Source organism: Trachemys scripta, chromosome 1, assembly GCF_013100865.1.
Source record: "Trachemys scripta elegans isolate TJP31775 chromosome 1, CAS_Tse_1.0, whole genome shotgun sequence".
NCBI classification, from domain to species: domain Eukaryota; kingdom Metazoa; phylum Chordata; order Testudines; family Emydidae; genus Trachemys; species Trachemys scripta.
In genome coordinates, this window is record NC_048298.1 from 192,367,828 (window position 1) to 192,385,310 (window position 17,483).

Here is a 17,483-nt window from a genome sequence, read left to right on the forward strand (position 1 = left end):
AGCCAGAACCCTGCATGTGGGGCCGGTGGCCAGGAGCCTGGGACTGGCAGCACCTCCCACATCCCTACTTCCTACGCCTATGTCAAGTATGGCATTTTCTGTGTTCCTATATTATACATTGGTTTAGCCTGAAATTACTAGTACTGGAAGTGGTGTGACTCACGATACCTCTGTGTGTAGGCTGTTTGACTGTTTTTCACAAACACGGCATTCCCCTGCACTTCTACGCACAGCGGAAAATGTACTGTCTTTTAAGTGTATGTCATGTAGCACGTTGCTCTGCAGGATTATATCATTTTTGTCTGGAGGATGCAATGAAAACTATTGGATTGCTCTTTCTCTGGCCAAAAGTAGTAAATGTCGGTAAAATGGCACTTGCTGCAAGAATGATTCAAGGACTGGAAAACATGCTTTACTGTGAGAGACTTAAGGAGATGAATTTAGTTATCTTACTGAAAAAAAATTCAAGAGGTGACTTGAGTGTGATCTATAAGAATCTAAACAGGGGGAAGATTTGTGGTAGTAGGTAGGTCTTTAAACTATTAGAGAAAAACATAGCAAGAGTCAGCGGCTGAAAGGTGAAGCTAGAAATTCAAACTGGGAATAAAGTGCAGATTTTTAAGAGTGAGGGTATTTAATCGTTGGAACAACTTACCTAGCAATGTGGTGGATTCTTCATCACTTGAAATCTTTAAGACAGGATTGGCTGTCTTTTTAAGATACACTCTTGTTCAACCACAAATTGTCGAGCAAAATTCAGGAATTACGGGGTGATATTCTATGGCCTGTGTTATACAGGAGGTCAGATTAGATGATCACAGTGGTCCCTTTTAAAATTAAAAACTATGAATCTGTGCCACCTACAATATGTGTAGAGATGCATTCACATCAGTTCAAATTTCCCTGAGTAATTCAAAGTGCTACCATTAATAGTTAATACAATCTCATTCTGAACTATGTGTGTGGCTCCTTATTTATTCTATAAAAATCGGAGTGTTACAAAAATTCCTTTGCAAATATTGGCTTTTCCAAAAGGGATGATAAAAAGAGACCCACAGTCCCTACTTCCAGGTGCTGATATTTTCCCAAAGCCTACAGTGTGCTTAGGGTTGAACTCAGGTGGACAAGAAAGAGCTACCTCACTTTACTTGAACATTTCCTTTCTCAGTCCCACATTCGCCTGCCTTAAAAATACCACCGAGAAACTGAGGAACAAGATGACTGTTGCAACCAAATATTTTTAATAGCTCAACATAAAGGGCTGATACAACTTCTGAATCAGGAATCACATTTAATGTTCTGACTTCCACTGATCAATGCATGCATTGCAATCATGTTACCTTGCATAACGAATGTGTATGACCCACATTTCAGTGCTGAAGTTGTATGAGATGATGTTTATAACATTTGAGGAGATCGTCAACGTATAATTTTTAAAGTTATTTTCAAAAGTCCTTCTCTACTGAAATAGAAGCCAAACAACACAGGCCTGGTTTTTCAGAAGTGCTGAGCCTTCCCAGCTCCCATTGACTCAGGCTGGAGGTTTGGATGCTTAGAAATCTGAAAATCAAGCCCAAGAACAAGCGGCTTGATCCTGCAGGGTGCTGAGGACTCTGGTCCTGATCCAGCAATGCACTTAGACTCAGTTGAACTTTAAGAATGTATGTAATCCCACATGTGGCGCAATGGGGCTAGTCCCGTGCTTAAAGTTAAGCACATGCTGGAGACCAGAGTGCTGAGTACCTTGCAAAATCAAGCCCTAAGTGTGTGGAGCTCAGTAGAACTGGGGACGATTGGCTGTCTGATAAGATGTCTTCAGTATATATTTGTAAATTAAATAAATATGACATTCTTGCCTTTGAAGACCTCAGGGTTGACATTCAAATTATGTCAGAAATGAGTTATGTGACTCTGTATATTCCTAAGTGGGCCTTTGTCCCCAGCACAGTTTGGCAGACTTGGTGGTGTCTGCTCAGGAGAGATGCAAGACCAGAGCACGTGTTGTGCATCAGGACTGGGAAAGCTTGCTGTTGCCTGCCTATTCTACTGGGTGAGGCAGATAACAAAGAGAGGGACTACTGACAATCTCTGGCCTCATATTGCTCATGTGGCTGGGGAAGGAATGCCCCCTGGTGCTTTTCAGTGACTTCATTAGATGGTTCAGGGATTCTGTTAATGAAATCTTCATAGGGAACCATATCTAGTTCTCCTCAGCCAAAAGGAGGAGGGTGCTGTTGCAGGGCTGTGGGTTGTGATTTTGAAGGGGCAAAAGTGGAGAATGATGTGGGGCTCCATATGTCTCACATAGCGACATGCAGTGCCTTGAGGGAAAGCGAGAAGAGCATGAACTCAGATGTTTCCATTCAGAAACAATTCTACGGTCATTAACTGTTTTACTCCCTCTTTTTGTAGCTGTGTATTCATGACAATTACAGAAACAACCCGTTCCATAATTTCCGGCACTGCTTCTGTGTGACTCAGATGATGTACAGTATGATCTCACTCTGCAATCTCCAGGTGTGTCTCTAGTTTGTCCACATAGCTATCTGTATTTCTGCTTCTATCGCCAGATAAATATTCATCCACTAAGGGTCATAAAACCCAGGACATTTTCTTTCCAAAAAGGACCATGATTTTGTTTGTACGTGACTCATTAATTTATTGAAAGCAAGCAAGAAACTTTAGGAAACCTAACTACAATTAGGTATAGTGGAAAGAAAGGCTGGTCAATGGTTGGGGAACTAGCCTACGGCTTGGGAGACCTGGGTTCAAGTCCCTGTTCTGATGCAGATTTCCTGTGTGACCTTGAGCAAGTCCCTTACCCTCTCTGTGCCTCAGTTCTCCGCCTGTAAAATGGAGATAATAGCACTGCCATACCTCACAGGGGTGTTGTGAAGATAAATACATTAAGATAGTGAGATGACAGTAATGGGGGCCATGTAAGTACCTAGGATGGGTCTCAAAAGTTTAGATAAGTATCCATAAGCATAAGAGCTTTACCAAAAATGACCTAAACTTCTGGAAACTCTCAGCTTTGGATAGTCCCCTGCTGGCTCCCTCCCCATGAAACAAGTCTCGGCTCCTCTATCTTTGCTGATCAATGCTCCTTCCTCTTTGCTGCTCTTCAAGGGAAGAGGACTTCTCCACTCCTCCTGTGTGGTACTCTTTTCAGTGGAAAGCCATGCAGCAGCCCTCCCCTCTCTCTCTCCCTTTCACCAGAAGCAGCAGCTGAGGACAGGACCTAGTAGTGTCTCCACTGAGTGCTCCTTCACACTCCATTCATTCTGGCTCTTCCCCCGTACTTGTGTCCCAGACTACACCATCACCTTCTGAACCCCTGAGCCAATTAAACCTTGTGCCTGCCTGTGCTCCAACAGGGCATTCTGGGGAGCATGTACCAGGGAAACTCTAGACTCTCTGGAAGCTTGACAAGAGCTGCAGCAGCAGTGGCCAGTACAGAGGCTAAGCTGCCACCCAAGGAAGGAAGGAGTTTTACAGTCTTCCTCAAAAGAGGATCTGCCACTGTAGATAAGTGGTTGGGCTGTTCACAGGACATGGTGAAGAGACTTACCGAACAGATCGAGCCATGAAAAGGAGGTTGTGTTTTGTTCTGAAATAAAAAATGTTTCCAGTGAGTTCTTATTTCACCCCGATTGGTTCATCTATGTCTAATTATAATGAGAACCTATAGCCCTAGATTATATGAAAAGTCATTATTTAAATCACTGAATAAAATGCTCAGTCATTTCAGAGACTTTTATTTAGTCATCTAGGCCTGAATCAGCAAAGCACTTAAGCACATGCTTAACATTAGGAAAGTGACAGAGTAATCCCATGGAGACAAGGGATAGTCCAAGGTGCTGCACCCTAGAGCTCTACTAACTTCTTTGGAATTTGTGAGCACTCAACACCTCTGAAAATCAACAAGACAGCTGGCTGACTGGCATTGCCCATGGAATGAATTCAGCTTTAGTTCTAATATAATAGAATCCTACAAATAGGAAGACTAGAAAACATCTCCTTCTCTCATCCTGTCAAAGATATCAGTGATCCAGGGATGTAGTAATATGCCAGATTTCCAGACGGGAGTTATGACTGAAGTATATCTTTCAGAGGGGTAGCCATGTTAGTCTGTATCAGCAAAAACAACGAGGAGTCGTTGTGGCACCTTAGAGATTAAGAAATTTATTTGGGCATAAGCTTTCGTGGGCTAGAACCCATTGGATGCATGAAGTGAAAAATACAGGAGCAGATATAATTCCATGAAAGGATGGGGGTTGCTTTACCAAGTGTGAGGTCAGTCTAACGAGATAAATCAATTAACAGCAGGATACCAAGGGAGAAAAAATAACTTTTGAAGTGGTAAGAGAGTGGCCCGTTACAAACAGTTGACAAGAAGGTGTGAGTAACAGTAGGGAGAAATTAGTATTGGGGAAATTAAGTTTAGGTTTTGTAATGACCCAACCACTCCCAGTCTTTATTCAGGCCTACTCTGATGGTATCCAGTTTGCAAATTAATTCCAGTTCTGCAGCTTCACGTTGGAGTCTGTTTTTGAAGTTTTTTTGTTGAAGAATTGCCACTTTTAGGTCTGTCATTGAGTGACTAGAGAGACTGAAGTATAATCTGACCTTCAACAGCCCAAGGGCTGGCCTCTTTGATTTTAATCTCAAATTTAGGTCTCCCCATTTAAATTGACCAAGAAGTAGAAAGAGGCATCAAGCTAAAGTTGTCTCTTCCATGTCACTACTTCCCCAGAAGACCCCCAAATCAGACTGCGGCTCAAAGAAAGAGCGCTTATTAAATCTGGAAGAACCATTCACAATGTATTAATTGTAACCCTTTCCCTGGATGCAGGTAGTCTGACATTTGTATGAATTTGGGGCCTGGTCAAAATCCCAGTGACTTTCATGGTCTATGAATTGGGACTTAATTCACTATATAAAATATTTCAACAAATGTTTTTTGCAAACTAGATTCAGCCTATGGGTTCCTCATGAACCGCTCACTGAAAATATTGCTTTGCATATTCTATGTTCACGATTCAGATTTATTCTGTATGGTCACCTTAGCCTGGAGTATTTTTCCCTCACTGGATGACCTAACATTTCTAAACTGCTTTCACTTCCACACAAAATAAATTTAATTTCATCATGAACCACATTTTGTTCCATGGTAAAATGAATCCCAGGTACTGGCAAGAATTTGTGTTCTTGTGGATATACATATGAGCAAAACTGCTTCCACAAACATTCATCCTGTTTGGAAGTTTCATATTTATGAAAAATTTTCCTCACCCTCTTCCCATCTCTAGTTAGTGTGAAAGATAATGGTATGTAAATTGTCTTCCAACCCTCCCTCAGCTAGTGTAGACACTGGAATGATTTCTAAAGGCCTGAGTATTAACATCTTTGTGCTTTAAAACATAATATGAATATGAATAACTCTCAGACAAAATTCCACTGGCCTCCTCCAAACTGCTTCTATTTCCTGCGTCAAAGCCAAATCTGAGTCATTTGTTGCTGTAGTGAACAGTGGAATCTTCTTTCTTATCTGCAGTACATTTAATTAATGAATAATGGTTAATTTTACCCAGATGATTTGTTTTTCTGAAATGTGAATGTGTTAGGGGAAAAAAAGTATAGAAATTGTGAGACACTATCTTATTATTTTTTTCTATTGCAGGAGAAATTTCCCCAAGTTGATATCTTAATTCTAATGACTGCCGCAGTATGCCATGATTTGGATCATCCAGGATACAACAACACGTATGTGTGCCCTTTATTTTTTGTTCCTTTCAAATATATTGGGAAAACAATGCAGATCAGCATTTTCTTCTCATGCCCAGAGCAGAGAGTAGGGCAGCTGAGTAGGAATCTACTCACAATGCTCTACTATCATGGTCAAATACCGACAAGGACAGAGCCACCACTGGTTAGGCTATATGCAACGCTAGCCATTAGCTTACTCAGTCCTGAGCTGAGGCTGCTAACTGTGCTAAACTCTGAAAGGAAAATGGCTCCCTCTTCAATTTTCTCATAAAACTTACGTATTTTCCATTAAAGGAAATTGGCAGCTAGAAAACATTCTCAGGTCATATTCTTTTGTTAATTAACCTATGTAGCAGAAGAATGGTCATATGGTTGAGGCTCAATAACATGGGAAGAGTTTTTGGGTCTTTTCCCAACTCTGCCAAAAACCTTAAACAAAGCATTTAACCACTGTCTATCTCCATTTGCCCATCTATACAATGGAGATAACAGCAGCTAGCTGGCAGGGGTGATCTGAAGGTTACTTCATAAATGTCTGTAAAGCACGGTATGAGCCTCGGATGGAAGGGGCTCTAGAAGTGCTAAGCATTATTACTTCTGTGTGCTTGTGTGAACTATATATAAACTCTAATTTACTTGTATTCAGCTATTAAATAAGGGCCTGATCCAATTTGCGTTGAGCTCCGTGAGCATCTTTCCATTGACTTTACTGGGAGTTAGTGGGAGTCAAGCCTGTGAGCTAAAAAGAAAAGTCCCTTCTATCCTTCCCACATATGTTCTTAAGTTATAGAAATTCAGTAATAACAAGTAAATAATAAGAGTCTTTGAAACTATGTGGAAGTATGATCATTTTATCAAAAACAAATATTTGGATTTAATATTAACTGTTGCCATAATTAATTAATTAGGTATTTACAACAATATACATAAAAATAACCAATGTCTAATGTGTAATGTATGTTTTTAAGTGTTGGGTGTAGGCAACATGTGAGACCTCACTATTTTCCTTCACATCAGCTACCAGATTAATGCCCGAACAGAGCTTGCAGTGCGCTACAATGACATCTCGCCACTGGAGAACCATCACTGTGCTGTGGCTTTCCAGATCATTGCCCAGCCAGAATGCAACATTTTCTCCAATGTCACCCAGGAACAATTCAAACGAATAAGACAGGTATGAACGTTGATCCAAAAGGGAGGCTATGGCATGCAAACGGCTCTTGAAGATTGTGTGCACAAATCTACCTTCTGTACAGAATAATTCCATCAAGAGGTTAGAACTGATCTCAAATAATCTCAAACTTGAAGTAACACAGAGAGATTCCTGGGCTATTTCTTTAGCAACTCTTGTTGAACTGTTGAGCTGACCTTCTTTGGGTACCAATGAGCGAAGTTTGACTATTAAACTTATACTCTTCTGTGTAGAAACTTACATTATGAAAGGAGTTGTTGGGATGTGACTGTAACTAGGCCAACATGCTCATATGGTAACAACTTAACCATTAGAAGAACATTATGCTGAACTTAGTTCAAACTGGAGAAAATTTGTAAAGACATAAACAAATATTCACCTTCTACACATTTTATCATCTTTTTCCCCCACATTTTTCATCATTATTAAAAATATTTGTGTTTATACAAAAGCTTCAACCTGTGGAGCCCATCTCTTTTTTTGTTGTGTGAGGCAATGAAGTCATAAGAATAAATTCTGTGACATCACAATATTTTCCATGACAACAAACTAAAATGTAATTCGCATAGCATTATGGGCCAAATTCTGCTCTCAGATTCATGGGTGCAACTCCCATCCATATTAAATGAAAATGCAGAAATGCAAAACTGCCATTGACTTCTGTGGAACCAATCTTGGGCCTCAGCACGTAGAACTGAGCTTTTAGTTTATTTCTTTCTGCACTTTGCATTCATACTAAAAATCAAACAAAGCTCAGAACAAGAAGCAGCAGTTTCTCCAGCATATAATTATACACAAACCATTTACATAGTTAGTCATTCTCTTATGTCACTGTGAATTCTTTAAATTAATGGTCTAGTTTGTCAAGTGGCCTCAAGTTTGAAAGTTCCTCTTTCACTGGTGCTGATGTGATGATGCAGCTGTTCTTCTTGTCTGTGTTATAAGGTATTTGTGTTAATTTAAGCACATGTGTTTACACAGCAATAGCTATGTCTTGTGAGACATGTTAAATCAATGTATTATTATGTTTGTTTTAATAGGGGATAATTACATTAATCCTGGCAACAGACATGGCAAGACATGCAGAAATACTGGACTCTTTCAAGGAAAAAATGGATAATTTTGATTACTCAAATGAGGAACATGTGACCTGTGTAAGAAGACTATGTGTTTATCATTTTTCAGTGCCTAGCATGGTTCATAGTGATACTGCTACATTCTAAACTTTGGTTTTGGCCTGATCATGCAAGGTGTTGAGCAGAAGTGGTCAGAATTTTTCTGTCAAAATCATTTTTTTTTTTTTTTTTTTTTTTATAGAAAGTGCAGTTTGTGCAAACTTGAAATTTTGTGTGGGGAAAATTTTGATTTTGACAAGAAAAAAATCCAAATAGTTTGTTTTGGGTTGGATCAATTTGAATTGAATACTTGGATAGCTCCCCAAAGTGTAGTATATAAGTGCCTCCAACACTCCTGTGAGGTAGAGAAGTACTTCTTTTACAGCTGGAGAAGTGAGACCCAGAGAGACTAAGTGACTTGCTCCAGGTCTCACAGGAGATCCTTGGCGGAGCAGGGTATTGAGCCCAGCTCTCCCTAGTCCCAGCCTAGCTACCTAACTATGGAACCAACCTTCCTCCCCTTTTTGGGTGGCACTGTGAGTGGGTACCAAATACTGCAGGGAATTGTGTGCCTAAAAACAACGGTTTGCACTGTAACGTTAACAGAAACGTCAAAGTATTTCTTGTAGATGTTTATAAAAGCTTTCCCCCAAAAAAACAATGATAAGTCTGGGAGCACTTGATATAAACAAAGTCTAGATCCCTCTTTCGGATTTTGAAATCCTAGAGTCATCTGAGCAAGAAATAATTACTGTATCTGTCAGGATATAAATTCTTAGTTTCATTCTAGTCTCCATTACGTCCATCATAACAATACTTTGTTCTAGACCTAAACCAATCCCCATTGAACTCAGTGGGAATCTTTCCATTGACATTAATGAGGATGGGATTGTGTCCCTATAGTGCCTTCCCTCCAAGAACATCAAAGCCCTTTACAATCATTCATGGATTAAGCCTCAGAATCCTCCCATGGAGTAGGTAACTATTATAGGAGGAAGAGAAAGTAGATCAGTCTTGTGCCTTAGCTATAAGACTATCCTTCTTGTCTGAGATCATTCCCCTCTGCCTCTCTAAAAATGAAGGACTCATGGCTTTTATGTCTTCTATAAAGACAAAGAGACAGGCTTCTATATTACCAGAGTGTTAAAATATTTTTCCTCCTTCAGTTGAAGATGGTACTTATAAAATGTTGTGATATCTCGAATGAAGTCCGCCCAATGGAAGTAGCGGAACCATGGGTAGACTGCTTATTAGAGGAATATTTTATGCAGGTAAGAATGAGAAACAGAGACACAGATACACAATCATCATCATAATAATAGTAGTAGTAATTCCTATTTTAACTATAGCTGACAGCTGACTGGCAATACTGTATGACATTCCAGGGCCATAAGGATGAGGAGGTTTCTTTTGCATAAGGTGACAGAAGTGTGGCATAAGACAATATGTTCAGAATAAAAGTGACTGTAATTGACTGCAATTTGTAAGATAAATGACAATAACGTAGAAATGGTAATGTCATTTGGCTGCAGCTTGTTCTTACTAATAGGGCTGCCTAGTGAGTTTATATGGCATGTTAAACCCTTGTCAAGTCAAAAGGGCAAGAAGCGTGAGTATAGAAAAAGTCAATTAAGTGGGCAGTATTAAATGGGCCAAGTTTAAATTATATCTGTGATGATTTGAAATGACCGAGTCTGCATAGGATGAACATTTGCTTTAAAAATGAAAACATTCTGATTATTTCCAAAGGACACCATCAACTTCATTAGTCCTGAAAAGTCAGCTTATGCTCCCAAAACAGTTGCTTCTTTCTGGATTCCCCCATCTCTCTCTAGTGTGGTTTCTTGAAATATAAAGCAACATTAAAACTATCAGCAATCCTCTGCTCTCTCCCACCTAAGCCAAGCTGTCTGTACAGCAGCTGGCAGCATGCAAAGCTTTATTGTGATTGGAGGAACAAGATGCCAGAGTTTTCTTCTTTCTATTTTTTTTTTTTTTAACATTTTCCCTGTGCTGAAGGAATCAGTTTAACAAAGAAATTACATTAGACGTATCTAACGGGGAAGGCTTGACAACAGAGAATCTTAATAACAAAATGTTAAAGGCATCTTTAGCTCATTGTCTCTGCAATATTTTTATGCACAATAAAATGATCTGTCTCTGCACTTTATTGTGTTCCTTACCTAATATCTGACACAAGGTACTACGGTGCACACATTATTAAAGCAAGTCTGACAGATGAGAGTAAATGCTGGCAATGAAGTTAAAGGGGTGTAAATTTTTGGCATATTCTGTGCCCTTCTTACTAACTATGCACTTACAGGAATAATGGTTCAGACGGACAGCTGATTCCAATCTCTGTAGACCCATTTAAGTCAATGGAGCTAAGCTGACTTATACTAGCTGAGAATCCGGCCCATTATTTGTAAAAATCTTTCCAAAGTTTGGAACGCAGAGATATATCCGTCCTTGAATCTGTATGTACTAGGAGCCACTTGATAGACTAGAAAAAAAAACATTTTTGACCATGGTTGGCTAGTCCTAGATTAATACCTAAAAGAATAATTCTCCAGAGGAGAAGGAAGTCAAGGACCCTTTCCCTCCTAGGTAGAATGGCTAAGGGCTAGATTCTGCTACTTTGTCTCACACTGAGTAGTGCTTTACTCCACAAGAAGTCCAATGGATTTGGGGTGGCTGCCTAACTGCCTTGTACGTCTCTGAGTATCTCCCTCCTACGGTATGTCTACACTATAGCAGGGAGCAAGTGCAACCCATGCCTAGTTGGTGTGGCACTCTGTCCCCCTCTAGTGGCAGCTAAAGATTGATGAGTCTGCTACAGCCTGGGCTAAGAGACATGTCTTTTGGCTCATGCATTAAGCTCCAGAGGTCCCAGGTTTGATCCTGGCTGACAACGACCAGGTCTATTGGCATTACTCAAGCCTCTTAAGCCAGGCAGACAGACTTGTGCTAGTGGGCTTACACCAGGGGTGAAAGTAAGTTAGACCACTTACTGGTATGGGCCGGGAGGGGGACCCCGGCCCCCGGAAGGGGCACGGCCTCAGGCGGAAGGGGTGGGGCTGGGGGTCAGCATCCCCCAAACAGCCCTTTCAGGCCACCTGGCCCGCACCACCCGTGGATCCCATGTTGATTTAAAGGGCCCGGGTCTCCGGACGCCGCTGCTGCACTAGTGGCAGCGGCATCCGGAGCCCTGGGCCCTTTTAAATCGCCAGCCCCAGGGCAACTGCTCCCTTTGCCCCCCCCACCCGTCGGAGGCTGCGGGGGAGGGGAGGACCAAAGGGGCAGGGACATTAAATCGCTGCAGGGCCCTTTGCCGCGACAGAGCTTTAACCTCGCTGCCCATCCCCCACCCTCTGGCAGCGGCGGCCCTGCGCTGCTGACAGGGGAGGCAAAAGGGGCAGGGACAATAAAGTGCTGCCGATGCGGGTTCTTACCGGTACGGAGTACCAGCCCGTACCAGCTCACTTTCACCCCTGGCTTACGCTAAAATATAGCTATGTGGACATTGCACTACCAGAGGCTTGAGCTAACCACTTGAGCAAAAGCCCACCCTGGGTTCGAGGTGGGGTGGCTGGCCTCCTCCAGTGCCGAAACATCCCCACAGCTATTTTAGCACTCTAGCTCGAGTCCCACTAGTGTGAGTCAGTCTACATGGGCTGTGAGGCTCGCTCCTGACTGCATACATACTCTCATGGGCTTGTTACAATATGATACTTTTCTGTACATGCAGCATTTGTGAAAAACCAAAAGAAACAACAATACAAAGGTTATTAAAACAATAAGAGTCAGCTTCTAAAATGTATAACACACAGTTTCCCTTTCATTTGCTGTTGTCACATATACCATTGAGGCATGTGTACAGAATATCAGTGATCTAGTTGCTGGCCTGCAAACAGTTTGTGTTTTGCTGCCCTCACAGTCTCCCTGTTGATAATAATCTTTGTTAACTGTTGAATCTGTCCCAGAGTGACCGAGAAAAGTCTGAGGGACTTCCAGTGGCACCTTTCATGGACCGAGATAAAGTGACCAAACCAACAGCACAGATCGGGTTCCTTAAGTTTGTCCTGATCCCAATGTTTGAAACAGTAACAAAGGTAAGTTTTTACAGTTCTAAGATGCCTCCTGGAGCTGAGAACATTTCAGCTTTGATTTTGATAAATGTTTAGTCAGCCAGTGACACCTGCTCTCGCTCCATTTCTATCATTTACAGATAAATAAATATTTAAAGAAATGGTCATTTGACTTTTCTCACTTTTGTTTAGCTTTTTCCAGAAGTTGACGAAGTGATGCTCCAACCTCTTTGGGAATCCAGAGACCGCTACGAGGAATTAAAACAACTAGATGATGCTATGAAAGAGGCAAGTTATACATACCCAGAACTGAGTGACATATTTCAGTCAAATATTAAATTGGCTCAAAAATTCAGTGAGGAGTGACCAAAACTATTCGTGAATATGGGTTGAATTCAGCAAATAGTTTTGGCTGAATAAAATTTTCTTTAAAAAGTTGAAAAAGTCTAAAGGGTTTATTTTGGCTTTTTAAAGGCAAAATGTTTTGACTTTTCATGTCAAAACATTTCTTTTTGAAATCTAGCTCCATGTGTTCACATTTTTATTTAAAAGGGTAAAACACCGAAAATGTAACAAAATGAAAATAATTGTTTCACTCAAATTACATATTTTGTTCAAGTAAAAATTATTTTTTTCAGCCTTTTTGTTTCATCAAGAAAAAAAAATCTGTTTCAGTTCAAAACAAACTGATTTTGTGGATTTGAACTGAAAAATCAATTATTCTCTTTGCTCTATACATATGCTCTGGGTGGTACTAAGAAGTGAAACAGACAATTCAAGTTCTTCTTCATGTTGATGATATTTATTGCTTTTGATTATATCTATGGTCACTTTTTCTTCCTATATATTTGTAAAGCCCCAGACATACCTATGGATAAGTAATAATAATAATAAATAGAAAGAGCAAGAGAAGCAGTCATGATACCTAACCACAGAAAAGAAAATGGCAAAAAAAATTCTGGGTGCACAGAATGAGTAATTAAAAAGAGCCTGCAGAGATATTACCAGATGTCATTGGCATTACACCAGGAATTGCTCTCGCTCTCTCTCTTATACTGCACACACACGCATACCATACAATACGATTAAACAAACGACCACATTAATTCATTTTATGGCCCAGGTTAAACTATCTATCAATGGTATTTACCAAATGTCTCCCCCTTTGGCATGTAAGACCTCTGAGAGCTTCGATGATATCTGTAACCAGGCGTCAGGTCTTTCAGCTCTCTCTAACCTTTGCCAAATCCTTTTCAGCACTGTGCAAGCAAGAGAATCACAGTGTTGTGCTTGGTCCTGCTCCCATTGAAGTCAATGACATAGCTCCCATTGACTTCAGGGATACAGAATGATGCTCTTAGTGGTCAGACTGTGACCTCTACTCCTGAGTCATCTCCCTCTGAGGTCAGAGTTTAGGTTTCTTTTCGTCTCGTCAATTATGCCCAACAGCAGGTAACCCCAAATGCACTACATCCAAATCCAGTTACCTTACATAAAAGCAGAGTTTATGGGCTCAAGAGAGAAAACAGAGAAAAATCCGAAAATAAATTAAGCTCATCTAGGTGGATGCTCTGATAAAAGCACTGATTGAGGGGCACAAAGCTGGTGGTACAAAGTATGGAAATGTTACTTACCGTATAGTTAGAAAAACTTTTTTTGGTCTGCCTTAAGATTCTTTTCCTACTGTGTTAGATTAATGTCACCCTGTTTTAGGAAGTCTGTATGTATGTATATGTATGTGTGTGTGTGTGGTGTGATCTCAAATTCTTTTTCCTCTTCCATTCAGTCTAATTTAAGTGATCTTTCTGTTGACAGAGTCATTTTTCCCTTTGGGTATGATGGTGAAGAGAGTATCCAACTCTCAACACCATTATCTGAGTCAGTATCCAGTAATACAGTAAAAAGAACAGGAGCACTTGTGGCACCTTAGAGACTAACAAATTTATTAGAGCATAAGCTTCCGTGGGCTACAGCCCACTTCTTCGGTTGCATATAGAATGGAACATATATTGAGGAGATATATATACACATACAGAGAGCATGAACAGGTGGGAGTTGTCTTACCAACTCTGAGAGGCCAATTAAGTAAGTGAAAAAAGCCTTTTGAAGTGATAATCAAGATAGCCCAGTACAGACAGTTTGATAAGAAGTGTGAGAATACTTACAAGGGGAGATAGATTCAATGTTTGTAATGGCTCAGCTATTCCCAGTCCTTATTCAATCCTAAATTGATTGTATCTAGTTTGCATATCAATTCCAGCTCAGCAGTCTCTTGTTGGAGTCTGTTTTTGAAGTTTTTCTGTTGTAAGATAGCCACCCGCAGGTCTGTCAGTGAATGACCCGACAGGTTAAAGTGTCCTCCCACTGATTTTTGAGTATTATGATTCCTGATGTCAGATTTGTGTCCATTAATTCTTTTGCGTAGAGACAGTCCGGTTTGGCCAATGTACATGGCAGAGGGGCATTGCTGGCACATGGTGGCATATATCACAATGTTCCCCTCTGCTCTAATAAATTTGTTAGTCTCTAAGGTGCCACAAGTGCTCCTGTTCTTTTTGCGGATACAGACTAACACGGCTGCTACTCAGAAACCTGTCAGTAATACAGTGTAATTCTTCCTGTTGCACAACCCAAGTTACTTTTTCATATAACACCAATGTGCTTCCTATATGGTTAGATGCTAGCTTTTCTGTTTGGTTTTGTCTTTTCCTGTTTCAAAGTTTATAAGAAACTGATCTGTATTTAATACAAACATTTTCTGATTTCCTCCAAAGACATTGGATCTAAGGGCTTATCTACACTGGGGAGTTTTACACTGACATAAAATTGCACTAGTGTTGCACTAGTGAAAACATGTTCTGTGCACACCTTGCACTGGGGTAGAAAGAGGATTGCATCAGTGTAGCTTTCCTGGCTTTGACAACAAGGTATATTGCACGAGTGCACATCGCTTGTTTACCCTAGTGTGGTGTGTGTGCAGTATCATCTCTGTAGTTATATTAGTACAGAATACCCCAGTGTAGACCAGCCTTATAAGGAAACGTGACCAGCAGGCCATTCCCATAACATCTTGTTAGCTTATTGAGTCCCTTTAATAGCTCTTTGAGAGAATGTTTCATTGTCATGCAAATGAAAATTAGTTTCCAAGCAAGCTAATTTCTACATAGCAAAACATACAGAGCACAGTATTCCACTCCCCAGGATTTATATAGCACATACAGTTTATATCACACAGACAAGACACTAACCCTCACATGGTTACTAAAGGAAAGTGAAAGAAAGTTTGCCTCTGGTGGTCTAGTAGTGTTGATATGCACTGACATGTGAGAGATGCAGATTTATTTACCAGGCCTAGTCCCTCACTCCCTGGGTGGTGGTGGTGATTATTTGCCATCGCACCACTAGAGATAGGCACTTTCCAAACACATAGGAAGGACAATTCCTTCTCCAAGGAGCTCAATTCTAATTCTGATTGAGAGTGGACAGGAAGAGAAGATGGGCCTTGTAGGGGGAGTTATAAAAGGGCAAAGAAAATCTTATGGAAATTCTCAAGTCTATGACAGAAACATGAAACATTCCTTAACGAAACCAAAAATAGGTTCAAGATGATAGTGGGGGCTTGTTGACACTTTGAGAAGTTTCAAAGTGAAGTGAATTTTTATACTGAAATGTAAAGCTGTCAAAAACAGAGTTTCTATGGAAACAAATAGAGCCTTAATTACGGTATATCGGCACAGGAGTGCTGGTATAATGAGAACTGTGTAAACTCAGAAATCCCGTCAAATAATAGCAGGTAGCGAATGATCTCAGATATTAACTCAACAGATAATGAGAAATACTGAGGTGCACTTTCTCCAGACAAGTACCATAGTTATTTTGGATGGAATGGGGCCTTTGATGACCAAATTGGTGTATCCAATTGCATTAGCGATTCAGCTGATCCTTTATTGAGGATTAGTGATCAGCTAGCGGTGGCAGTCTGTCTGTGATGTGCCAGTGGTGATATTTGTTCTGCTTTGCTCTTTATTCTAGTTGCAAAAGAAGAAAAGCACAAGTCTGACAACTGACAGCACAGAGAAGTGAAAAGAAAAACACTCTGAGCTACACAAAAGTCACAAGGTGAGTTTGTTTGTTTTTTAAATATTTTAAAAGAAGACACACATGGACAGAAGATGGTGCAGCTCAACTGACTTCAGCGAACTTTTCCCTTCTTGTGCCCATAGAGAATTTGGCTGGAAGTCCATAGACATATGATGAAGTTTTAACAACCACCCTTTTCTGGAAAATGATTCACAGAAGTCCCCCCCCAAAAAAGTAATTCTGATTAATGCACTAAATACCTGTAGAGTAGCAGCCGTGTTAGTCTGTATCCGCAAAAAGAAGAACAGGAGTACTTGTGGCACCTTAGAGACTAACAAATTTATTAGAGCATAAGCTTTCGTGGACTACAGCCCACTTCTTTGGATGCATATAGAATGGAGCATATGCATCCGAAGAAGTGGGCTGTAGTCCACGAAAGCTTATGCTCTAATAAATTTGTTAGTCTCTAAGGTGCCACAAGTACTCCTGTTCTTCTTTTTGTAAATACCTGTAGGCAGCCATATGACAATTACAGCATAATCTAACTAATCTTTGTATCCTAATATTTATGGGTCAGTGGGTGTAGCAGCACATGCTTTGTTTACCTAGCAATATTCCAGAGATTATGACCTAACAGTATTTATCTATATAATCATCTGAATTGTATTATGTTTAGTTGACATTTAATATATTTGATCTGAATTTTCCTTCTGTACCAGAACAGAACTGATGAGACCATAAAGGTCTGTTGTGTTTGTTCACGGAGTGGATTGATGCAGCTAAGTATCATGGGATCCTTCAGCCCGGAGGAAAGATGGTAGAAAGCCGCTGAGACCATGGCAAGAACATATTTTCTAAGAACTGTTGCTATCCTCATGGATGCAAAAAAAGGAAACTTTGATGTATAGATTTTTTTATTTTTCAACTGCTCTTCTAAATAATATATTCTTATACAAACTTGGGTGCTGTAATTATTTCCTTTCATAGATGTGTCTATAAAGAACTGCTCCTGTTCCCAAAGAAAAATGTTTTCATAATATGTATATGGAGGAAGAGGTTGGGTGTCGGACTTTTTAAAGGAGCCATTTTGTAAACATTTGTGTGTAGTATAGTGTGTGTCATAACAGTAAGAACAGAAAAATGCTTTATTATTCATGTATGGTTATGTAAATATTCGGAGGAAAATCCTGCCCTGGTGTATACCCACAGGACACTACCCCTCACATGGTTATTAAAGGA

At 40.3% G+C, this 17,483-nt stretch overlaps 1 protein-coding gene across 4 annotated transcripts in view; it reads left to right on the top strand.

Moving 5' to 3' along the window:
• PDE9A (phosphodiesterase 9A) overlaps positions 1-17,201 on the top strand; it is an 87,628-nt gene extending 70,427 nt beyond the window's left edge. For 2 of the 4 annotated variants that reach the window (XM_034753485.1, XM_034753513.1), the window contains 9 exons: positions 2,413-2,517; positions 5,684-5,766; positions 6,787-6,943; positions 8,002-8,115; positions 9,243-9,347; positions 12,060-12,188; positions 12,357-12,452; positions 16,197-16,283; positions 16,964-17,201. In XM_034753485.1, the coding sequence (XP_034609376.1) occupies positions 2,413-2,517; positions 5,684-5,766; positions 6,787-6,943; positions 8,002-8,115; positions 9,243-9,347; positions 12,060-12,188; positions 12,357-12,452; positions 16,197-16,247 (840 nt within the window). In that variant the 3' untranslated portion in view covers positions 16,248-16,283; positions 16,964-17,201. The remainder of the gene's footprint in view (positions 1-2,412; positions 2,518-5,683; positions 5,767-6,786; positions 6,944-8,001; positions 8,116-9,242; positions 9,348-12,059; positions 12,189-12,356; positions 12,453-16,196; positions 16,284-16,963) is intronic. The other 2 variants (XM_034753495.1, XM_034753504.1) reach the window with 2 other exon arrangements.
• The last annotated feature ends 282 nt before the right edge of the window (positions 17,202-17,483 follow it).